The 23,735-nt window shown below is 52.3% G+C and overlaps 8 protein-coding genes across 8 annotated transcripts; 6 read left to right on the top strand and 2 right to left on the bottom strand.

Annotated features, from left to right (window-relative positions):
* Nucleotides 1–1,526: 1,526 nt before the first annotated feature.
* N7458_005467 (uncharacterized protein) lies at nt 1,527–2,657 on the top strand (the record flags this gene model as incomplete). The annotated part of the gene is made up of 1 exon (XM_056908849.1): nt 1,527–2,657. The coding sequence occupies one exon, from the start codon at nt 1,527–1,529 to the stop codon at nt 2,655–2,657; it is 1,131 nt and encodes a 376-aa protein (XP_056767467.1).
* A 6,523-nt stretch (nt 2,658–9,180) lies between these two features.
* On the top strand, nt 9,181–13,077 carry N7458_005466 (uncharacterized protein; the record flags this gene model as incomplete). The annotated part of the gene is made up of 1 exon (XM_056908848.1): nt 9,181–13,077. One exon carries the CDS (start codon nt 9,181–9,183, stop codon nt 13,075–13,077), a length of 3,897 nt encoding a protein of 1,298 aa, XP_056767466.1.
* A 1,064-nt stretch (nt 13,078–14,141) lies between these two features.
* N7458_005465 (p24 family protein) lies at nt 14,142–14,989 on the top strand (the record flags this gene model as incomplete). Its single annotated transcript, XM_056908847.1, has 3 exons — nt 14,142–14,348; nt 14,460–14,586; nt 14,670–14,989. 3 exons carry the CDS (start codon nt 14,142–14,144, stop codon nt 14,987–14,989), a joined length of 654 nt encoding a protein of 217 aa, XP_056767465.1.
* Nucleotides 14,990–15,645: 656 nt separating this feature from the next.
* On the top strand, nt 15,646–16,451 carry N7458_005464 (succinate dehydrogenase assembly factor 2; the record flags this gene model as incomplete). Its single annotated transcript, XM_056908846.1, has 2 exons — nt 15,646–15,931; nt 16,012–16,451. 2 exons carry the CDS (start codon nt 15,646–15,648, stop codon nt 16,449–16,451), a joined length of 726 nt encoding a protein of 241 aa, XP_056767464.1.
* Nucleotides 16,452–17,082: 631 nt separating this feature from the next.
* On the top strand, nt 17,083–18,527 carry cpcB (40S ribosomal protein RACK1; the record flags this gene model as incomplete). Its single annotated transcript, XM_056908845.1, has 4 exons — nt 17,083–17,162; nt 17,233–17,359; nt 17,512–17,829; nt 18,102–18,527. 4 exons carry the CDS (start codon nt 17,083–17,085, stop codon nt 18,525–18,527), a joined length of 951 nt encoding a protein of 316 aa, XP_056767463.1.
* Nucleotides 18,528–19,157: 630 nt separating this feature from the next.
* N7458_005462 (TPR domain protein) lies at nt 19,158–20,603 on the bottom strand (the record flags this gene model as incomplete). The annotated part of the gene is made up of 1 exon (XM_056908844.1): nt 19,158–20,603. One exon carries the CDS (start codon nt 20,601–20,603, stop codon nt 19,158–19,160), a length of 1,446 nt encoding a protein of 481 aa, XP_056767462.1.
* Nucleotides 20,604–20,906: 303 nt separating this feature from the next.
* Nucleotides 20,907–22,238, top strand: N7458_005461 (SOS response-associated peptidase; the record flags this gene model as incomplete). The annotated part of the gene is made up of 3 exons (XM_056908843.1): nt 20,907–20,933; nt 21,001–21,553; nt 21,649–22,238. 3 exons carry the CDS (start codon nt 20,907–20,909, stop codon nt 22,236–22,238), a joined length of 1,170 nt encoding a protein of 389 aa, XP_056767461.1.
* A 320-nt stretch (nt 22,239–22,558) lies between these two features.
* On the bottom strand, nt 22,559–23,479 carry N7458_005460 (uncharacterized protein; the record flags this gene model as incomplete). Its single annotated transcript, XM_056908842.1, has 5 exons — nt 22,559–22,625; nt 22,698–22,728; nt 22,787–22,866; nt 22,920–23,329; nt 23,384–23,479. 5 exons carry the CDS (start codon nt 23,477–23,479, stop codon nt 22,559–22,561), a joined length of 684 nt encoding a protein of 227 aa, XP_056767460.1.
* Nucleotides 23,480–23,735: the final 256 nt, after the last annotated feature.

Here is a 23,735-nt window from a genome sequence, read left to right as displayed (position 1 = left end):
ATTGGACGCCAATCTGGTCGGGAAACAAATCCCAGACGTCCGCACCAGACAACAGGTCCCTTGGAGCTAGTATGAGGCGGTCAAGTAACGGCTTGGTTGTTCAAACAGTAGTTTGATGCACTTGCGCAGTGGTACCGGGTTATTGTAAACGGGACTTGGTAGATACTGTAGTTGCTCGTTCCTTGAGCACGAAGCTGGTCTTCGGTGGTGGGGAGAGAACACCGAGAGAACCAAGCGCGACCTCTGTTGGCGGGTCAGTATGTCACTTGCGAAGCTACCGTACATGCGAGATCTTGTAGAAGAAGTCGACATGCGAACCCATCTTCCTATAGTTCTGGCAATCGTAGTCCCGCCAGCCACCTTCTAGAATACTGTCGAACCGGATCAGATCCTGGATGACGTCTGTCTTGGAGGCCCCGGGCTTTGACTCTCCAAAAACTTCACAAAAAGAGACTTGCAAGGGGATATGCAATTGATTGGCGCCTTGCATTTGCTAGAGGCCGCTCCCCTTGCTCTTTTCGTAGGGCATTGGGCTGTCCAAATTGTCGGCAATTGAGCCGTGGATCGGAGGAATCGATCGGAGCGGCGGCTGACTCAGAATGACCAGAATCCCGTGAGGCGACCACCAGACAGAAACAAGGTTCAGCTGAAAGAATCATCTTCTATTATTATTGACTTGACCATCTTTGCTTCTTCCTCCAACCCCCTCTCGACAGTTATCTGAACTCCGTTCGGTCACCGGTCTTGCTGAGACTACCTTCCACCATCCACCTTCGCCTCTCTGACGGTTGCCGCTGACTCCCTCCAAGAGGATTCGCCGGTGACTCAACGACCCCTCGCACCCCGCGAAACGTGGGTTAACTGGGTTCTCACCTCGGTCACCTCACTTCTCCTCACTGTCCCACTCTGCTCAACCGACTACATCCGCCTCACAGTCTTGATCAAAATTCAACAATCTTCTCGCAGGTCGGATCACGACCATCCCCCAGCGTGAAGGCCCCGCCGCATCCCCTAACATTCCGGTGCCGCTTGCATCGCGTCGCGAAAATACCACGACCTCCCTGGCCTTCTCATCCTCGTTCTCACCACACTTACAACACGATCGACTCCGACGGGATTCTCTTCCTCCACCTGTCCCATCTCTGACGGGATCTACCGCTCCAAGTCCTTGGTGTTCAGTATCTAGGCGAACCACACTTCGAGATTCGAGTCGCAAGAGGAACGACCTCAACGAAACCAACTAAACCCCGATACTACATTCGCAAAATCATGTATTCGCAGATTCTTCTTGCTGGGGGCTGCCCCGTCAAGTTCCCTTAAGCGATCACACGATCACCGTGTGCCTCACCATGGATCTCTCTCCGTGCAATCGAGGCTTTCCTCGCCACTCCATTATCTCGAGTTTTACCTAAGTCTCCAACATTCCTCTATCGATCGCGACGAACCTGGCCATCGCTAGGCTCGAAATCTGCCGGGAAAATTCGTCGTACCACAACGATTGTTTCTCCAATACCCCAGCGCCCAACATGGCCGCCACTCACGCCACCCACAGAGAGTCATGGGATTCTCTCTCCTCCACCTTTGCCCACCTCGAAGTGTCCTTCTCACAGGACAGCTGCTACGGTTCTGATGAGGTTTCTGTCTCATCCAATAATCCTGCCCCACTTGAGTCCAGTGTCGCGACCTTCATCGACAAGCGCGCCACCACTATCCACCCGTTCTTGAAATCGATCCTCAAGAACTCCACTTCCGACATACGTGATGAAGTCGATGGCACTGATTCTGAGTCTGGATATGGCTCAGACGATATTGAATTCGATTACGATGCCCTCTCGGAGGATGATGAAGATGAGGACGATGACGATGACATGTCCGATTTTTCTATCTGGGAGGAGACAGCGGAAAACGTCCCTGAAACACGAGAAGACCGCACCGACACCTTCGATGATGCTTTTATCGGATTTGAGCCTTCTGTTCGGTTTGCTCCGCAGATCGAATACATCGAAAACCCTTGTCTCGCAGAGGAGGACGAGACCTCTGACAGTCAAATGACATGCCATGAGATGATGATGCTGGCCCTTCAATCCAGCTCCGCGAGCTCCGCGAGCTCCTCGTTCCACTCCGAGGACGAAGGTGACGATGAAGATCATCCTCAATGCGAGTTCATCCGCAATTGTACCAACCATCCCGAAGACTTTACTCGCGATGCGGTCGATGTCGATCGTCAGCTATTTGTCGCCTACATGAACGGCATTCACGGAATTGCCGACGCCAAATACAGGGCATACATTCACACACAGGCAGACAATATCAGACTGGGCCACGAAGCCGAGTCCATGCATCCAGACGACGCACCTTGCATGTACCTGGACTCGATTCAGAATCATGTCATTGGTGTTTTCCGCAACATCCTCTCCGTGGCTGAGCTGGACGACCTCGTCGGTCTCCGCAAACAAGATGTCGCTGCTGAGCAGGCCAATCCTGACTCTGCCAACCTCTCCCAAAACCACCATCGCGTCCTTCTCGACAAAGTCGAGCACTTCCTCCTTGACCGTCTGGCCAACGGTCGAGTCGATGTATGCCCGGACGAGATGAGCTTCCTTGCTGGCGGTATCGTCCAAGCACTCGGCACGCAGGACCTTCCTGCCTCGACCTAGACCCCATACAGCTCAGGGTCATGAAAAGAACAGAGCTACGAGTTTACGATTATGAAAAATGGGTTATTTTCGGATTCGCAACAGCGCGAAGTGTATTCACTGGTTCACAACAACCATGAAAAGGAAAAGTATTCGGGTTTTGAAAACAGCAATGCGGGGCCATGGTTCTACATCATGTATTTTTGCCTAGCTAGCACTTGAAATTTTTAAGAATTCCTCAACTTACATTCTAGTCTTCGCCGTAGTTTCATAAGCAGGTAACGCTCACTGGACTCAGTGACCGATAGGCCTTGCTGAGGGCCAACCGGCCATGTTTTCTTCGGGCAGTGAATATCCATCCCCGGTGCCTTCCTTCATCTACCAGGATCCCCGGACGCCATGTGTTGACCAGCGTCTGGTCCAGGCCCAATCTTATTCCTCGCCCGTGCTCTGCGGCGGCTGTCTGGCCACCTGCAGCATCTCGAAATGGCCGGGAGCATCCAATCTTAGATTGGTAATTTAGACTGGTGCGAAGCAGGAAGTAAAATAGAGCATCTTCGTTGCGATAGTGATCATAAGAGAAGTGGGCGAATGTTGATTCTGACGACAAGACAGCAGGGTAGACAGGCTACCTTATTTTCACAGGACTGCGAAGGAAATCATATTTCTCGCCTAGACATCTCAAATTCTCTAGAGTTCTAAGTTTGTCAGCCTCTGTTGGTCTCTCTCGCTATGTAGCTTGACAAATAGTATGAGGTGTTATGAATAACCACCGATCTACCATGACAGCCGTGTCCTACACTATTTCTTCTAAATGTGAATAACCGTGTCCACAAGGCTTCAATCCCGATACCAACACTGCTAAGGAGAAAAGATTCCAAACCCATGGTCTAGAACTTTACCATACAAGCTAACCTCTCCCATTCCCCCGTGCTCAGGACTCACCCTCAAGCCGAAAGCAACGCACGCCCACCCGTTTCATGTTTCAAGTATTGATCGCCAATCTTCTCTCATAGCCCTCTTTGCCACCCCACTTCCCTCCCGAACAAAGGCACGGAAGCTAACTCCCTCGAGTCTCGACCCCTGACGCCTCCCCCATCAACATAACCCCTCCTTCCGTCTTTGCTGCAAGTGATGCCCTGGCACGCGGGTGTTAGACCCGGATCCCGGGTGGCCAGGATGTTGCTGGCGTTAGTGGATGATGAGATATCGGAGAATTTCAGGTTTCCTTCCGTATGGGGTAGGGATGGGCTAATGTGGAAAGTGGGCTTGAGGTCTATCCTTTTGGAGAAATATCCAGCGATAACTGTGGCTATTGAATTACTTTTCTATCTTCGTCTCTACTTGGTGAGTTTGTGGGAATCGCTGGCTACAGTTCTGCAGAGCGTGAAGTGAAGGTTCGAGGCTGAGCTTACTGTGAGATCGTCCCCTGCGAGAGATATATGTTAGAAATTACCTGAAGGTGGAAGTGTGATGATCGGTGGAGTTCTGCAAGTAGAATTGCCGTGGCAAGAAGCAATGTCAATGCCGACTTCCAGGAACCTGAGCGATGTCTTCCACAGTCATTTTGGATCCGGACTCGAACGGTCTTGTACAGACAGTTCCTCGTTCTGGCGAGCAGCTCGAATGCACAATAAACTACGACACATACCTGCACTACCCATGTACAGCTCGCTATCGCGTGACTCCTCTACGTGTGACAGGTCAGGTAGATAGGACGGCTGCTCGAGTGAAAGTACAAGAATGGAAAGTTGGAGGTATCCAGTTGCCGTTTTGGTGGCGTGTGACGATCACTCAACGGCGAAGCGAGCACAGACAGGGACACAAAACCAGTCAGATGCATCCAGGTCCCCCTCGTTGTCTGAGCACACGATGCGGTGAGGGTTTGACTTGGAGCAGTTGTTTCTTGATGTGTCGCACTCTACGTGTAGGCAAAATCCAACTATCATTGATCTATGAACCTCGGATTTAATCAATTTCAACAGGATGAATCAACACAATGGCACAGTCGATACGAAGCAAAGAGCAACGAGATACCCACCACTTGCACATGCAAATACAATCACTACTGTAGCTAGCCACACCTTACTCCATCCACCATCCTGTACAATAATAGCTTAAAATCCATATCCCCATATCCCCCATTTCCCTTCACGAACAAGGACCTGCAGGTCTTGGCTTCGCGCGGTGTGGAGCCCCGGCAAAGGATTGACATGAGGAAAATCCAATTTTGACAGCCTCCCCCGAGCCCAGGAGTGGAAGGGGTGGACCATGCCCACCCACTATTGTTATCCGTCGGAGTTTACACATTGACCATCCTTATTTCCTTGGATGTTGCTGGCGGGAAGTACCGGCCGTGGTAGCTGTAATCAGGGCTGTGTGGGCGATCAGCATCCACATTGGGCCTTGCTAGGAACTAGGCATATTCTTGCACTTTGTGGGCTACAGCCGGGCGTATCAGTGACGTGTGGTCATGATTCTTGTGTTATAGACCTAACACTATAGACTTGCGAAGTTATGCCAGGTATGTGCTAAATATAAACAACATCTAGATCATGGTTGGTTCAAAAACCGTTGAGCGGGATGAGGCGAAATGAAGTAAAATAGTCAGATAACTATACGACAATTATTGCGCTTACTATCCCCTCCATAAGTCCGACCCCGGCGCCTTCAAGCCTAAGGCCAACAAGGATCATCCATCTTGGGATGCAGGGAACACCTTTCCTCGAGGGCCCAATAGCGTGTCCAGCCAGGCAATAGAAATCTGCACGACGATGGGCAATGGAAGAATCGATATGACACATACGATGTCGTGAGTCAGTCATGAAACTACCTCGCCACTTAAGCCCAGTGCGGTACAGGAGCAACTTGCAAGACAGAAATCGCCCTGCACCATGCAATTATTTGTGATTCGGAGCCCTAAGCCTTACTTACGAGAAAAAGCAATAATGCTTGAGAAAGAGGGGAAATGAAGGGACGTAGCTAGGGAGTGTCACTCAAGTTATCATACCTACGGTGTACAAGTAACTAAATTAGAGGGCAGGTAGATATACGAGAACGAGGACTAATAGTTATACGCAATGACAATGACAATAATGAACTCGCGCGGCTGGGCAGGCAAAGTAGCGTAAACAAACCAAATAATACTTCCATTGTAGCCACGGAGACCAGACAGGACGCCGATCGCATAGACCATAAAGTCAATTTAGGTACTCCGTACAGCGTGAAGAACGGAGTACGAAGACCTACGTTTAGCGCGAAATCCCCGGAGCGAAGGCCTAGAAGCGTGCGAATGCGATGCTCTCACATGTGCATGATTCAGGCCCTTTATCCAGGTATTCGGGATTGCGCCTTATGCTCAGGGGCGTTGGTGACCGTTGTTATTGTACTTATTACTCTGCATCGTCGAATTGATTGACCGCTCCTTGAATCTCGCCTCGAGGAGAGGGGTCCACATCGCAAATTGCTTTGGAGTAGGTCATAAGCACTCTTCTTGGTGGGTAAGGTTGAGGGGTAAGAAAGTCCAGGGACGGGCAGGTTGGCAGCAATAATCATCATTTGGACACCGGGGTCGTTTGCATTGATTAAATCGTATTGTTTCGTCGTGAATAGCCCCGTCATCTCATGGATCGTGAGGTTCAATTGCGCTGTTCCGTCAAGGCTCGTCTACGTCACGGTCTACCATCCTTCGTTGGAATCTACCAAAATTGGGGCATGCCTGATTTTCTGGAATCAATGGTGGTTCCAAAACATTATATATTTGCCGCGGGGGAATTGAGCATTAACTGCAGTAATCCCGCAAGTCGATTTGGAGTGTAGTGGGCATGGCAAACGGTGGACGAGGTCATGATTGGAGGGTCCAACGCAGAAGGATCGCTGCGATCGACAGAATAGTCCGAATCCATAGTTATCCTGGCTTGGAATTCCAAATCCTTTGTCAGTCGTCACACTCAGAGTACAGTATCTACCGGAACCAAGCACATTATACTACTGGGTCTACTGGGTCCGTCAGGTACCACGGATGATTGCCAGGGGAAGAACCTGGGCACCGCCATTAGACCGGAGTGGTTCGGGGAGGAGAGCGACAGGGCATGCGATGGGGATGTGCGTCGATATTGGGGGACTCGCAAATGATATCCGGCCGAGCCTGCGACAATGTATGGAATATCGGGCCTGAATGGCCGAGTAAAGACCTCAGTTAATTAAGTATGGAGTAAGGAGTACGGACTCAGCTGTGCCACACCGGACCAGCCTAGACCACGTTGACCCTGAGTTGATACAGTCAGGCGTCGCACAAAGGCATCTTCTGATTATGTATTATTGGGAGGAGACCCAAGAGTCCAAGACCTCAGCATCAGCCGAAGCCTCAGCCACAGCACACTGGCATGTTCTCCTCGTGCGTATTGCCTACTTGGGAGGTTCCATGGAACACATGGGCGAGCACTTGAGGAAGGTGTGTGTTCGTATTAGACGGCACCGACGGAGACCAGAGGTCGTGCAGAGCCTATGAGACGATATTGGTAGGGTCCACCTCGGGACATGAGAGGAAAAGAAGGTTTTAGAAGGCCAATGGTGGCATCGGTGGCAGCGTGGCCACTGGCCACTGACCAGGGGGGCCACTTACAGTACAACAGTATGTACATATGTACGGAGTACGGAGGACTGGAGTAAGCATGTGGGCGGAGTGGAAGGCATGGAACCACGATCGAAGCCCCCCCCCCTAAAGGCCCGGAGATATGGACGAAACGAGCCCACCAGAATCAAATCACAGTGAGAACAAGGCCAGGGGGTATCCTCTTAGCCTCTTAGCCTGGTCTGGAGGAGCAAGGTACTGGAGTCCTGGACCGTTTCAGCGGGCGAGCGAACCGACTCGGGCAAAACCAGAATCCAATAGAGCGGCCTCAATGGGGCAAAGCGTGAAGACTAACCATTGCCAGGCCCCAGATCTGAAGCATGCGCAGACGTCGATTGGTCGTATCGAACCTAGTGGACCCAGACCATCCAGACAATCCTCTGCCCAGTGGAGTCCACTAGCGTGTTCTCGGGGCCCGTCGATCGGTTCACTCTTTTCGCGGACCCCCTGTTTCTGCATTGCCATAGGCCACTCGGGTAAAGGTTACCTCCGGGCAGGACCGTGGTTGTGCTGACTGGGTCAGCAACTCAACAGAGCGAAGATGGGCATTGAGTCAGGTACGGTACCTGAGATGATCAGAAAAGGGGGGGCGGGAGTAAACGGCGTGAGAGTTCATTTAGAACTGATGATGATGACAGGCAAAGTCTGGAGGAAGTGGAGAGAAAAGAAAAAGAAAAGGTGGAAAGTCCAGTAGTGCCGATCGTGCAGGAAGAGAAAAGTCGGGAGTGGCCACTGGCCACCTCGTGCGGGCTGCACGCCTCCCCGCCTCAGGGGGGGGCAATAAGGAGTGCTACTACTGTAAGAATCTAAAGTCTGTACGGAGTACTCCGTACTGTATTACTACTATTAATTAATATATCCTCGTGGGCCTGGAGGTCGTGGACTTGGGTCAAAGGTAACATAGTCGAATACATGCATTCTGAACTTTCTGTACTCTGTACCGTACAGTGGACGGAGTTTGAGATTCACAAGGATATGGGACTAGCAACCACAAGCGCGATGATAGAGTTCCAATACAATAGCTTCTTTTTGCAATCTGATATTATTTCCATTTTCCATTTTCCATCCTTCACTCCTGTCTCCTGGCTAGCTCCATAAATTATTATTCGGTGGTCCATCCCCGAATCAGCCAGCGAGTCTCCACCTGAGAACAGTCGCAGTGATCAGAATTCTGGGAATTGGAAGCTAACTCCATTATTTTTCTTTTATTCCTCCACCGATTCCAGTTTGACGCCATTAAACTCCATTCGGTCGTCCATTTGGAACTCCTGTTGCCAGTCTCCGTCTCTCTCTTTCTTCCCTATTTCCAAGCCTTCTCCCAGCAACCTCACTACTCTCCATCCCACCTCCCCCCTCTAACTCCTACGACACTCGTTTCAGGGATGCTACAATCACGGACGGCATGATCACTCGCTTTTACGCCGGTCCATATGGGTACGTGAGAAACCCTTTCCTTGCTTTTTTTTGACGGTCAGTCCCGGGGGTAAGCCTGCATCACGCCCCCCCCAAAGAGCGTGGTACGAGACTCGGGCAAAGGCAACCACGCGCAACTCTCCAAGATCCCAAAAATAAAGGGCCAAGGGGAGGTCGCAATGGGCCGCAAGGCCCCCAGAACTGATCATCACCTCCCCTCCTTCGTTCTGAAATGTCAGCTTTCACGACAGGAGAATGTATGTCAGGCTGACCTTGCGCTTTGGAAGTACAGGATGATTTAGAGATTTTGATTCGTCCCAGTCTTGCTTCTGCGACTCTCCTCCCATACCCTTGAGATCGAGGGTCACGAAACCCCAGAGTCCCGAGGAGAAAGAAAAACAGATTAACAAAGAAACTTCAATCGACGGTCGAATGAGCAATAGTCCAGTCATGCAACAGAGAGGCCCCTCCGGGACCAGGGTGTCTGATTCTCCCGCAATGCAATCTTACAAAGGATCCGATTTCCTGGAGGCCGGGACATTGTCCCGCTCTCGCAGTACCAGTCTCTCCAGCGACTCGCAACACCCCCGAGTCACCTTCATGTCGCCTCCCTCGGTTCGCCCGCCGCCTGCTTTCATCTCGTCCTCCGCTGCCTCGGAGATCATCACTTCTGACCAAGAATTCAACGCCGCCGACTTTGCTCCCGAGGATGAGGGGACGGGCGCTGGCGCAAATGCGCTGGTGACCCCCGCCGCGCTCTCTTTGCTGAATGGCTTCCTCGACAACCTCCTGTTCAATATTCTGGCCACATCCAAGTCGACCCAGCTCGCCTGCATCCGACCCGCCCTGGCCGATGTGCTGAAGCCGCGCTTGGCTTCGGAGGTGGTGGCTACCGCTGACGAGGAGTTGAGCGAGTATATGGGAGGTGCGGAAGATGAGCAGACCGAGTTTCGCGGGGGTCACGAACCGGGCGGCGATTTCGACCTCGTGCGCTCGTGGAAGTTGACGCGCCTGCGTTGTATGGTGTACACTCGGCTGGGTGACATGGAAGAGGAGGATGAGGACGAATTCATTTCGCAGGAGGGCCTGGGCGAGAACGACGGAGCACCTCGCAGATTCACGAGTCATGTCGACAACATTACGCCCGCGGCAGCTATCTTCCTGACCTCGATTATTGAACACATTGGCGAGCGAGCGCTCGTGATTGCGGGCGAGACGGCGCGATCCCGCCTATTGGCGAAATTGAACGACGGGCAGGACGACGAGGCAGACGAGGATGAGGATCGCAAGCGAATCGACCGACTCGTGGTGGAGGATCTAGATATGGAGAAATTGGCGCTGAATGCGACTCTCGGGCGATTATGGCGCACATGGAGGAAGCGCAGACGTAACACCACTCTTGCAAGGGCTTTGTCGCGCGAATCCTTCCGTCGACGCGGATACACACAGAATCTCGCGAATAGCCGGAAAAGCAGCGTCGTGACTGTCGAAGAGCCCATGAGCCCTCAGGAACAAGCGCTGCTTGAGGAACTTCCCGCTCCAGTTGACCCTGCCGCTGTCCCTCTGCCCATTGGCGATTATGATGTGCAGGAGATTGAGGTTCCCGGATTTTCGTCCGAGTTGGAGGGTGAAGTACAGACCATGGAAGCTGTGGTGGCGCACAAGGTGCGACCGCGTAGTCTCATGGTCTTCTCATCCCCCTCCCTGACACCCAAGTCCCCTGGCTCAACTGGCTCGCCTGTAAGTGCGGGTGCCATTGACAACGCGAAGAGTCTCCGCCATACCCGCTCCAGGTCCTTGCCAAATGCGGCGGCCAGTCCACCGCGCGCACCGCGCCAGACCTCCCAGCAGGCCGATCCTACTGCGACAGCCGATCAGCCGTCTCCCCAGTCGTCTGAGGAGAAGAAACATCTCGAAACCATGTATGAAGATGACGAATCGACGGAATTCGTGGACGCTGCAGAGATTGCCCCTGGCACCGCGATCACCACGTCACACGAGGAGGCCCTAGAGCAGTCCGCGGCAGAATCTGCAGAGAAAGACCGAATGCCTGTGGTACCGGAGGAGGAAGAGGAACAGCCGGCTCCAGCTGCTGTATCTGCTGCAGGTCCTCCCGTCAACGAAATTGTCGCGTCCCTGCGATCTTGTGAGGACGAGGAGGACGCTGCGACCGGTCACAGCGCTCGTGTTTCGGTCGCACCCCTAGGTGATCGACCTACCAATGATCCCGAAGTAATTGAGGGACAAGGATTGCGCGAGAAGCCTACGTTGACGTCGACAATTCACCGACCAAGGCGAAAGGCCAGCAAGGATCATGCAATTCTCAACGCAAAGCCGATCATTGCAGAGACTAGTGAGGATGGTATGAACTCCGTCATGGAGAAGCCGCCAGCCACGCAAGGGGTTGAACCCACACCCACACCATCTGGTGCCACCATCGAGGCTATCAATTCTCCTCGCGATGAAAAAGATCTTGAAGATAGCGATCAGCATATATCAGCCATGAATTCCACGCCAGCGATCGCCCATGCGAAAGACGAAGTGAAACCCGAGAAGACCAGCGACCCGGTTGTCGAAGAACCAGTCGTTCCTACCGAATCCACCGAGCCTAAGATTGAACATTCTGCGGTTCAAGAGCCAGGTTTTGTCCCCGAGTCGCCTCGCCCGGCATCTGCTACAGGTAGCGAGCGATCGCAAAAGTCCCGACGCCACAGGCCCAGTCCACTCGTGGTCGCACCAAGCACCCGCACGTCCCCGAAACTTGAGCAACGAGCGGCGGTCCAGCGCATGCCTCGCTCAAATACGTCAGTTTCATCTACGATTCAGACCAAGTCTCGTCGCTCGGAAAGTGTGAGTAGCTCTCGCGACAAGCGTCCGCTCACCGCCGGCTCCACTACATCATCTCAAGTATCCAGCAAGCTAAAGGGTCTCATGAATCGTCCTCAAGGCGAATCTCCCTCACTGCGTCTGCGTAGCTCGTCTGAGACCAGCCGGGCATCTGGCAGCGCAGGCTCTGTGGATAATGATGCTACGGACCTTGATAAGCTGATCAACAGCGACGAGACTATCCATTTCACTCTGACGCCTCGCAGTGTCCGAGAGATGCATTTCCCGGATATTCCTCGGCAAATTCCGCGCTCTGACACTACGGACACGACCGATCTTGCCGACTTTATCAAGAATACTGGGCCGCCTGGAGAGGAGCCTCGGCCGCGAACTTCTGTATCTTCAAGACACACCAACGATATGAATGCCCTCGGACGCACCAAGTCCATCGAGTCTCCGAAGCACATCCCGATCGCTTCTCGGATGGCTCTACCGGCAAAGTCTCCTGCACGAGAGGTTGCCCGTTCTGCAGGCACTCCGACCTCGATTCGTGATATGGCCGGGAGCACAAAGTCTGCCGGTCCTGCCAGCGCGCCTGTCCAGCAAGCTAGCTCCCCTACTCGCCCTTCATCCAGCTTCTCCGCCAATACAAACAACACAAGTCGGTCCAACCCGAACCGACCCCGTCTCCAGGCCCGTCCTGCTGAGACTCGAGGCTCTCAGACCTCGGAACTGATCGACTTCATCCGCGAGGGGCCACCACAGCCAGGTGCTCACCGTATTCCCCGTACGGTGGCACCATTCCGCAACACTCTCGACTCGGATGATATCCACTTCGATTCTCCACACGAGAGGGACCAGGGCAGCTCTTTCGCCAGCACTCGGGATAGCTCTACTCCTAACAAATCCCTGACTTCCCTTGGCTCACGGACCGGGCTGCTGGATTCGAGCAATCGTGCGAACGGCCATGCCAAGGCTGCGCCGACGAGCGCCGTGATGCAAGACGACGACCGTCCTGTCCCTGTTCGCAAGCAACGTCGCATCCCAGGTCAAGCACCAGACCCGTATGCCATTGACGACGACGACGACGACGATCTCTTGGAAGAACTCATCAACGCTAAACCGCCCCAGCGGGAGGAAGAAAGTCTGATCGACTTCCTCCGCAGCGCACCTCCGCCGGACTTTGAGCAGGCGCAACCCCAGCCGCTGAATGTTAACATTCCCTCCTCCAGAACCAACGGCACAAGTATGAAGTCCCGACTCATGCGCAGCGCTACCTCGGCCGATAAAGCTCCCTCCTCGAAGATTTCTATCAGCTCCCTCCGCTCGCAGGGCACACTCAGCTCTCAGCACCAGCAGTCATCCCACTACTCTTACAAGGTTGGCATGGCTCGTAACCCGGGTAGCATGCCATCCGCGACCAACAGGCCGACAGAAACCTCTGCTCTGGCGGACTTCCTCCGTAACACTGGTCCCCCAGAACCGCCTGCCGGTCATGATCTGGGCACCAAGGGGAAGGAGGGCAGTTTCTCGCGGTTCTTCGTGCGTCGCAAGAAACTCGAGGCCTAATGTTTAAAGGCCTGCCTCACTCTACATACCCCTAACCTTCATAATTCGAGTCATTCACTTGCAAAGTCGATGTCATGCTCTGAGCGTTTCAGCTTAATCTAATGATCCACATACTCTCATGTCCATCGTTTTGTCTGATCATTGCTTTCCATCCTTCATTTTCTCTATCCATCATCAACCTTGGATCCATTGGATCCACCCTTGACGCTCCCATTTATTTGTATAGAGCTTCACGCCTTGTGACATGTTCCTATTATCTCTACTATCTCTTGTGGCTATAGCCAGGTGGCTTTTTCCTTTTCAACCCTATTCTTTATGGAAGTCATATCTCCATTTTCGTGCCCTGTTGTTCTCTTCTTGATATGAACTGAACTCGGCCCGCCTCTCCGTGTCTCCTTCTCTGGATGATATTCTACTCTCTGCAGGACTGAACGACTAATACGGACTTTTTCCTTCATTCTCATTTTCATTATTCTCTTCTTTTGAGATTGACTTCTGGTTCACTTTGACGGATGTCTTTTGGTTTCTGATTCTCTTTTACTTATTGTGAACACTTGCGAGATACCATGTTTGAAGAGCTTGTGTGCCCTGTATCTAAACCTTTTATGCTTCGGAAATTATTATTTCTTCTTGTCTGATTATCTAGTAAACAGTATCTACCCATTCAATAGATAACTATCAGTTGACCTGAACAAAATTTCCCTCTTGACCTTCTGCACCGGCTGTATCACCAGGCTGCTGTCACAGTCGGTTATTGTCGCATGTCTGCACCCTGTCGAGGTTAGGAATATACCGCAACATATCGACGCATGATATTTTTGAACAAATGTCTTCAGTCCAGAATTTGGTCAATATATAGACAAGGAACAAAATAATGATCCAGACGTCAAAAGGTGATCTGTTTCAACCAAGTTTCTCGAAATTGAACAGTATTCTCGATCCATGTATGGTCTCTCGTATACTTCGCGGGTATGCCTGAGCCCGGAACATTGTTGATCCCGCCAAGTCCCCTTACCAGCTGGCATCAACAGCTCTCCTGTTTACCACCGACCATCCCGACAACCATGGGTTCCTCTCCAATCACCATGAGGTCGATCCTCGCTCTTTTCCTACTCGTGGTGCAACTCACCTCCGCCCTCAAGTTCGATCTCCCCGCCACCTCGGGCAAGACTGAGCGATGCATCCGCAACTTTGTCTCCAAGGACCAGCTTGTCGTGGTCACGGCCATTGTGAGCGGCCAGAAGGGTGATGGCCAGCGGGTCAACATGCACGTACGTACTATCTTTCTTGGGGAATGATGAGGATCAATTCTATAAGTTGAGGGCAGGGTGGGTGAATTTGTGATGTGTGGGACACGATGGCTAACGGGCGGCGCGATGCAGATCAAGGATGCGATAGGCAATGACCACGGACGTCCCAGGGATATTGTCGGCGAGGTGCGCCAGGCTTTCACTTCGACTGCTGACACCGCGTTCGACGTGTGTCTCGACAACCAGCTCGTCGGTCGCAGTAAGTTCCCCTCGGCACGCGAGTTGCCCATATTTACACACCCGTCCTCGCCGCATCATAACTAACGCAATTGCCCCGAATAGATGCCGTCGCCAATCCCTCCCGCGAAATCGATCTCGATGTCGAGATTGGCGCCGATGCCCGCGACTGGTCCTCCATTCAAGCTCAAGAGAAGCTCAAGCCCGTCGAGACCGACCTCCGCCGTATCGAGGAGATGGTCGCCGATATCGTTACAGAGATGGACTACCTCCGTGCGCGTGAGCAGCGTCTGCGTGATACCAACGAAAGCACCAACGAGCGTGTGAAGTGGTTCGCGTTCGGCACGATGGGTATGCTCGTTGGTCTGGGTGCTTGGCAGGTTGTCTACCTCCGGGCCTACTTCCGGTCTAAGCACCTCATTTAGAGCAAAATTTGGAGCGGTTGTTTTTTTCTGCTATGTTCGCTTGCGTGAGGGGACTGACGGGTTGCATACATGATTTGGATTTCCTTCTTCGATCTTGGATTTGAGGTGCTGCTGCATGGGGGGTTTCGCGCTTTTGGTGGCCGTTTATGGCATCTCCCTTGTCTTTAGGCATTTCTGTTCCAATAGTCATGACCTCAATGATATAAAATACATGCCCTGCTCCCGCGGAGGTTTAATCGTTCATTCTATGTTCCAAAGTGCACTGTTGTTTACTACTCGGGAGATTCATGATCTAAAAAGACTATGCCTCCGGCTCGCAGAAATCGAGAGACCAGTATCTACCATTGAGTAGCTTGACAGTCGTTTTTATTCCTGATCATTGATTGCTTCCTGCGCAAGAACCTCCCAATACTCTTGGGTGGACCCTCCATCTGCAGTGCCTGGAGGCCGCTGTGTAATTGCGAGCGATCTGGTGGAGCGGCCGACCAACAAACACTGCAAACATCGGGTCATGCAGGCCTCGGGTATCTTTTTTCGGGTCGTTTCTCCAGATGATGTCAAGCCAGCATTGATAATTTACAAGCTCATCAACCCTTCATTTTGCCTTTCACCAGACTCGAATCTTCCATATAGGCATCGGGGATACGGTTATCACAATGTCCACTCCGCGAATCATCAGCCGCCTCCTCCGGCCTGCTCCGGGAGCATTCAGCGCGCGTTCGGCTTCGGCCGTCACCCGTTCATTCGGCACGACCGGTCTGCGCTTCAAGGGCCCCGAGGACGCATACACTGGCAAGCTCGAGCACTTCACTGGCGGTCGCCAGGACCAGGGGCCTCAGAAGCCGGACCTGGAGGTGGGAGAGATGGAGGGCATTACGTTCAAGGTTGAGCCCTTGAAGAGGTCTGGCGAGGATACTACAACCATGCGAGCCCGACTACTATGTTCGTCGCCCCAATTCACCCAAATCTGGCTTCACAATGTTCAACCTGTACGAACAAAAGCTAACAATATTATCCAACAGACCAAAGCCGCAAGCGCGGTATCCTTGAATCCGATCTCCTCCTCTCAACATTCGCCGATGTCTACCTAGGCAGCATGAGCCATGTGCAGCTGCAAGAATACGACCGCTTCCTGGATGAGAACGACTGGGACATCTACTACTGGGCAACCCAGGACCCGCCCTTGGAAGTCCCCGAGGCCGCGCAACGGCCCAAAGAGGACACCGTCACGGAGACGTGGATGAACACCGGCGCCAAGAGCGGCGAGTGGGCGCAGACCGTTGGCGCATTCAAGGCGGCATATCGACCTGTGCCGTCGCGGTGGACGGACTCGGAGGTGCTGCGCTTGTTGAGGGAGCATGTGCGTGATAAGAGCGCGACGGGCTTTGAGTCTGCGAAGAATAAGAAGACTGGTGGTGGAGGTGGTTTGGGCCGGATGCCTGATGTGCAGATCTTCAACTAGTTGAGGATCTTGTGGAATAGAACGTTGATGGGATGTGTACGATATGATATAGTTCTTAGGGGCGAAGTATATAAGCCCGTGTATAGATTGTTGGATTGCAACGGATTGTATCAACAAGAATGGAGATATTTGCATTGAAAGATAGTGGAATGAGCCTTTCACCTCATTGCTCGAGTATAGATTTTAGTGAATCGAACAATGCTTTAGAAACTTGAACTCGAAGCAAGGTCGGCGTTCTTTTCATTACATCCAATTATGGACATGTTTTGTCCCTGATGAGCTATTGTCGAATGGATGACGATCAGTCAAGCTTGACGGCATATTGAAGGCTTAGGCTCAAGTCCAGACGGAATACATGTAGCCTGTATTCACCCCGACTTTTGTAGATCTTAGAATATTCCATGATACCATGTTGAATGGCCCGAAGTATACAAACAAGACCATCGGACCCGTCATCCAATCACATGACCTTCGCTTATGGTTAGGGCACGGCGGAACCACACAAGGTGGCAGCCAACCGGGTTTAGGGCTTGAGCGGGCACGCAGGCCAACCTCCTCCCTCTGCGATTTTATCTCCCCAGCGTCAACGACCTTCTCCGCCAAACCTCTCCTTCATCGTCTCACTCCCAACATGGCTGAGCAGCTGGTTCTTCGCGGCACCCTCGAGGGCCACAATGGCTGGGTTACCTCCCTCGCCACCTCTCTGGAGAAGTAAGAGGCCAACCGCTCCCAATTTTTCGCAACGAGAATGCACCATCTGACTTTTGACTTCGGCTTCTAGCCCCAACATGCTGCTGTCGGGCTCTCGCGACAAGACTCTGATCATCTGGAACCTTACCCGCGATGAGCAGGCTTACGGCTACCCCAAGCGCAGCCTGGAGGGCCACTCCCACATCGTCTCCGACTGTGTATGTCCTTTTCGAATCTCTCCTCCCGATGACGCCGAGGAAAATTGAAGACTCCATTGGAAGGTGGAACGGCAACGACACCACTGTGAAGGATCGGGATTCAGTTTGGGAGCGCATTGGCTGACCGCGGGTCTTTTGTTTTCGCATTATAGGTGATCTCCTCCGACGGTGCCTACGCTCTGTCCGCCTCCTGGGACAAGTCTCTCCGCCTCTGGGAGCTCGCTACCGGCAACACCACCCGTACTTTCGTCGGCCACACCAACGATGTTCTGTCCGTCTCGTTCTCCGCCGACAACCGCCAGATCGTCTCCGGTTCCCGTGACCGCACCATCAAGCTGTGGAACACCCTCGGTGACTGCAAGTTCACCATCACCGAGAAGGGCCACACCGAGTGGGTTTCCTGCGTCCGCTTCAGCCCCAACCCCCAGAACCCCGTCATCGTCTCCGCTGGCTGGGACAAGCTCGTCAAGGTACGCTCTATCTCCAACTCGACTTTCCGGACTCAAAAACCCCTCCACCTTTCCTCCCCCCACATGATGTTTGCATATTCTACGTATTTGCTACTTCAGAGCCCTCGGCGGCTATGAGACAACCATTCACCCAATGCCTGATGGAAATCCCAAATTCAATGTCCTGTTTTGGTCTTGAGTTTGAGGAAGACAAGGAAAAATTTTCTTGACTTAATATCACACATCGATTTGGACGAGTTTCAGTCATGCTGACATTCTCTTCCACGATCTAGGTTTGGGAGCTCGCTTCCTGCCGCCTGCAGACCGACCACATCGGTCACACCGGCTACATCAACACCGTCACCATCTCCCCCGATGGCTCTCTCTGCGCCTCCGGTGGCAAGGACGGTACCACCATGCTCTGGGACCTGAACGAGTCCAAGCACCTCTACTCCCTCCACGCCGGCGATGAGATCCACGCTCTCGTCTTCTCCCCCAACCGCTACTGGCTGTGCGCTGCCACCAGCAGCTCCATCACCATCTTCGACCTCGAGAAGAAGAGCAAGGTTGATGAGCTCAAGCCTGAGTACGTTGAGAAGGGCAAGAAGAGCCGCGACCCCGAGTGTATCTCCCTCGCCTGGTCCGCCGACGGCCAGACCCTGTTCGCCGGTTACACCGACAACAAGATCCGTGCCTGGGGTGTTATGTCGCGGGCGTAAATGGGTTGTTGATTTGTTGTGAGCGAATGCGGAGAAGGGAGGAGGCCTCTTTTTGATCTATTGCCAAAGGGAATCAAAAAAAGTTCAAAACCAGACAAGATGGGCATTGGTTTGGTTTGGGATGTATGAGCCACACGAGCAAATGAAGCACTCCTCGTGGTCGAGGGAAGTCCTCGGCCTAGGAGGTTTTCTGACATGCCTAGCTTGATTCACCATTATAATCGAATGTCTGGAATCTTGTGACGGCATGTGATGTTCTAATACCACATAAGGCATCAAAATGTTTCCTATTTTTTCTTCACCCGTGTTGCTATTGCGTAGATTTGGTGTGATGCCTCTTGTGTTCTGTCATTTTTGTAGCGGTACATTGTAGACTTCACTATTAACTTTCGGCCACAGACAACTTCCACTGGCTTGTCTACTTAGGAATGGAATAAGATCTTTTGATCCAGGGCCCGAACCCTAGAATTTATCCCGGAATTACATCAACCAGCCTCTCGTGGAACTTGTATACTTTGTCTCTCCCTGCAGATGATCTACAAAATCGGATGTCCGCAGATATAGATTGAGATAGGATTCTACATGGTCATAATGTACAAAGTGCGAACACTCTATCCCCAGTCAAGCTTATTATTCGAGCCTCTTCAGGGCTTCCCCAGCCATGGATACCCCTTCCTCGTAGCCCAACCCTTGTGCTAGAAACTTCGCTTCTGTATATCGCTGCTGAGCAACGTCCAGCTTGTTCTGTAGCTCCGCAATCTCACCCAAGTTATACGTTGCGGCCACACACGTCATATCGCACTCCTCGTTGCGCACAGGCGACTGAATTTGCGCCGCAACATCAATAGCCTTCTGAGCCCATTGGCGGGCAGCATCGATAGTCTGCTCCCGCGAGACAGTCTGCTTCTCTCCAGAACGAGGCTTAGCTGGCACCTGCGCCTGTCCTGCCATGGCGCTGGCGACGCTGTTCAGCAGAACAACCTGCTTGCAAGAGGGCGAGTCACCCTCTGCAACGCGGATCATTTCCAACGCGCGTAGGTACAAGGGCATGGCAAGCTCGCTGCGGCCCTTTGCGGTGTAAGTGTCTGCGAGCTCTGCGAGTGCTGTGGCAATCTCGGTCATGTTCAGCCATGCCTCGCTATCTCCTTCATCAGCTGTCCCTCCTCCAACAGGCAAGCCCAACGATTGCCGGCGGTGCATCTCTTTGAGGCATAGTTCCACGGCGGCGACTTGCGCATCTTCGGCCTTCTTCTCATCCTGGATATACTCGCTTGAGTATAATTCGGCGAGCTTCATCTCCATACCGACAACCTTCTTCAAGGCCCGGTCACGCTGCCTCGCCTCAAACTCCCGCATCTCCTTCATTTGCTTCTCAGCCTCCTCCAGGCCATCGATCTGGACATTTTCTGGAGATATTTTTGCTTTAACGGGCGCTTGTCCCGTCTTAGACTTATCCGCTGCTGCAGCCTCTGCTTTGCGACCTTCCTCAATCCAGTTCAAAGCCTCCGTCTTCGTCCGCTCCAGCACCTCAACTGCAGGCTTGACCAGCCCAGACTTTTCCAACATCATCGCAACCTGCAGCTTAATGCCCAGCACTTCGTCCGAGAACGGATGCATACCCATATCCACAGCGATCCGGAGTGCCTCCTTGTATGCCTTCAGCGCCTTGGGCGGGTTCAGGTCGATCTCGGTGTAGTACACCGCCGTGCGAAGCTGGTCGGCGACTTGCTGGGGAAACTTATGGTACTGAGGCTGGACACGAGTGACTTCCACGTAGGAAACGTATGCGAAGACGGCGATACCGCCGACCACGGAGAAAATGGCCAAGGGCAGCAAGATCGGATTCTTGCGGAAGACGCCTTTGGATGCTTCGCGGTATTTCAGACGGATCTTCTGGGCCACGGTGAGGTGGCGGGTATGGGGAATGGTGAAGAGATCAGCATTGGTATTGTTGTATCGTGGGCGCAAAGTTGGTCGACCATTGTTGCTGTATATTGACCGTGTCCAGGACTGGCGCTGTGCTGGGGCGAGCTTTTGAGCTTGGGCGCTGGCGCGCCGCGAGGCTGCGCGAAACATTAACGCAATTGTGATCAACCAAATTGACCAAATGAAATGCTTCGTAGACTAGACAAGCAACGGACGCGCTAATCGCTCGCGGGGAGAGTTATCGGACGGTCGTTGGAGTTGATGAAGATGGAATTGGCCGCACTCCGTTTTTCCGCAGCGGCCGACTTGGCCCAATGACGTCGCTGGGATCGATTTGTAACTCTCAACTGCTCCCACTTCGTAATCCTCCTCCAGAACAAAGCTCCTAATGGCACGCGGTGGAATGTGTCATTCAAGATAGAATCATTCTAGGTCAATTTGATTCTCTCTACCATGTGTGGACGCTACGCTTTGGGCGTGGTGAGTCTTACAGCTTTCATCCTGCCTTGCCCCATAGCCCAAGGCGCGACTAACCAATGATCCACAGCGCTTGGCGTACATCCAACAGCAGCTGCAAGAGCGAGGAATGCAAGTAGATGAAGCTCCAGATGATGACGATGTCCGTGAAACATACAACTTTGCGCCGGGAAGCTTTGGCGCAATCTACCGTGCCGACATCCCTGACCACCAGACTCGCTCCGAGCGGGACACAGAAAAGGGTCAAGAGCAGAATGACAATGTCCCCGAGCAAGAGACTCAAATTGAGGAGAAAGAGAAAGAAAATGACACTTCATCGGGGGCCCATCCCAAATACAAGCTTCAAAGCATGAAATGGGGCCTCATCCCTTTCTGGACAAAGAGGCAGCCAGACTACGGTTCTATGATGCGCACGATCAATTGTCGCGATGACTCGTTAATCGATAATCGCGGCATGTGGACGACTATGAAGCAACGCAAAAGATGTCTTGTGATCTGTCAGGGCTTCTACGAATGGTTGAAGAAGGGACCAGGGGGTAAAGAGAAAGTCCCGCACTTCGTCCGGCGTAAGGACGGTGACCTTATGTGCTTTGCTGGACTGTGGGATTGCGTGAAATATGAAGGTGAGATCCAAATAGTTACATTTGCTTCTTTCTCCTAGATCCTTGCTCTCGAACTGCAGGTGTCCAGTCAGCTGGAGGCTAATTCTGTCCCATAGACTCGGATGAGAAGCTGTACACGTACACCGTGATTACTACCTCATCTAATTCTTATTTGAAATTCCTCCATGATCGGATGCCTGTTATCCTGGATTATGGAAGCGAAGAGATGCGAACATGGCTCGATCCTACCCGAAAGACCTGGTCAAAGGAACTGCAGTCCATTCTGAAACCCTACGAAGGCGAGCTCGAATGCTATCCCGTTTCGAAGGAAGTAGGCAAGGTTGGCAACAATTCGCCGGACTTCATTATACCAGTCAACAGCAAAGAGAACAAGAGCAACATTGCCAATTTTTTCGCTAATGCCAAGGCGAAAGACGCGTCCCCGAAGAAGGAGCCTGGTATTAAGGCTGAAGGAGATGAAGACAAGAAGGATATCGCTGCACACGGCACGAAGAGAGAGCATGCGCCAGAACCAGCGAGCCCTGATAATGAGACCAAGAAACAAAAGGTGCATCAACGCGCACTCTCGCCCTCGCCGCAAAAATCCAAAACGCGTAGCGCAACCCACAATACGCCGATGAAGAAGGCAGTGGGGTCCAAACCACCAGCCGGATCACAACGGATTACGAATTTTTTCAAGAAATGAACAGAATAAAGTACTGATATTCGAGATTGTGCTCCAATGTAAGGAAGTTAGGTAGGTAGTAATTTAAATGGATGTTGCACAAAGAGGATATGGACCCGGAGCTCGAATATATGCCTCTGTACACTCCCAACTTGGCAACCACTTAGACGTTGACCAAAGAGTTCTATTGCGGCTGGACCTTGCAATTGGATTGGAAGATCGGAGGCTCATGCATAATTCAAAGCTTTGCTGGCCACAAATCAAAATATTCATTGGAATTAGAGTCAAATAATACAGTATTGTACAGAAAGCTTCGCTGGAAGCGGGTATGAGAAATCAGCTTATTGCTTGTTAAGCTCCCGGAGTCGCTGGACAAGCTTTTCTCTGAGAAAAGGGGTCAATCCCAAGCTAGGTAGGTCACAGATTAGCAATCTTCAACCCGGTCACAATGTCTCTCAACAGATCATGACACAAACTTACATTCCATCTCGAGTGACCATTCTGTAAGTGCCTGTAAGGGATACGGTCAGCTTAAAATATCGTAGAGCAGAGGGTCATGTTATCGATACCACTAGCTTGATATTTGCCGTCGCCACCAACAAATTGTCCATGCCCATCCACCTCGAGACTGCCGAAGATATCCTCTGGCCTGTATAAAGATTAGCCATTGACTTATCCTCGCCAAGTACAAAGGTGTCGTACCATGCAATTCTGCCAAAATCGGGGGGTCGTCTGCTGTCCGAAATATGAATCCAGCCGCCTTTCCCAGCACCGCCGGCACCACCTTGACCGCTAGCTCCACCGCTAGAGTCACCTGCTTCCATGCGCTTTCTATTCCCTCGTTGGTTCGCCATCAGGACACCGCCAGTATAGAGATTCGCTCCAGCTGTTGACACCATAACCTGCGCTTGAGACTGTGCTTCTGGATCTTCATGTGCATGCTTGGCGAAGACTTCTTGGAGAATATTGAGGAACTCGGGATTCTCCGTGAGTGAGTCTGGTGTAGGCGGTAGCTTGTTGGTGACTCCAATGGCGAGATCTGGATTGACGGGCTCGGACGATAAGAGTGACAGAATATGAGAGTTGGTTGTTCCTTCCCTAGGGAACACATACTGCCTCATGATTAGCATAGAAAGGAATTGTGTTAGATACATCGGGATGCATACGATGTGAGGGTTGCCCTCTAGTGAAGACACGAAGCGCGCCTGTGTCCACCTGGGAACGTTCAAGGCCTGTCGGCCAATTGACCTGGTCGCAAGCATTTTCCAGCCTTTCAAAAAACCAAAAGTCTTCGAAAAGTTGGAATAGAGATTCAGTGAGGTCGCGCGAGCTCCGAAGCTCCGTCATTCGGTCATCGTGCAGATCAAGGCGGCGAGGAAGGCGGTGAGCGCGGACCACTCCAGAAACCGTTCACGTGGGAGGCCTTTTGTTTGGAGGAAGTCAACCTTCAAGGCAGCTCTCCGATCTCCCGGCAGCTTTGCGCCTGTCCATTGCAAGTGTTAGTGACGGTTGGCTTTG

Source organism: Penicillium daleae, assembly GCF_028827525.1.
Source record: "Penicillium daleae strain IBT 16125 chromosome Unknown utg000005l_segment0_segment0, whole genome shotgun sequence".
Lineage (NCBI taxonomy): Eukaryota > Fungi > Ascomycota > Eurotiomycetes > Eurotiales > Aspergillaceae > Penicillium > Penicillium daleae.
Note: the sequence above shows the minus strand (reverse complement) of the source record. Positions and strands in the feature narration are given on the sequence as shown.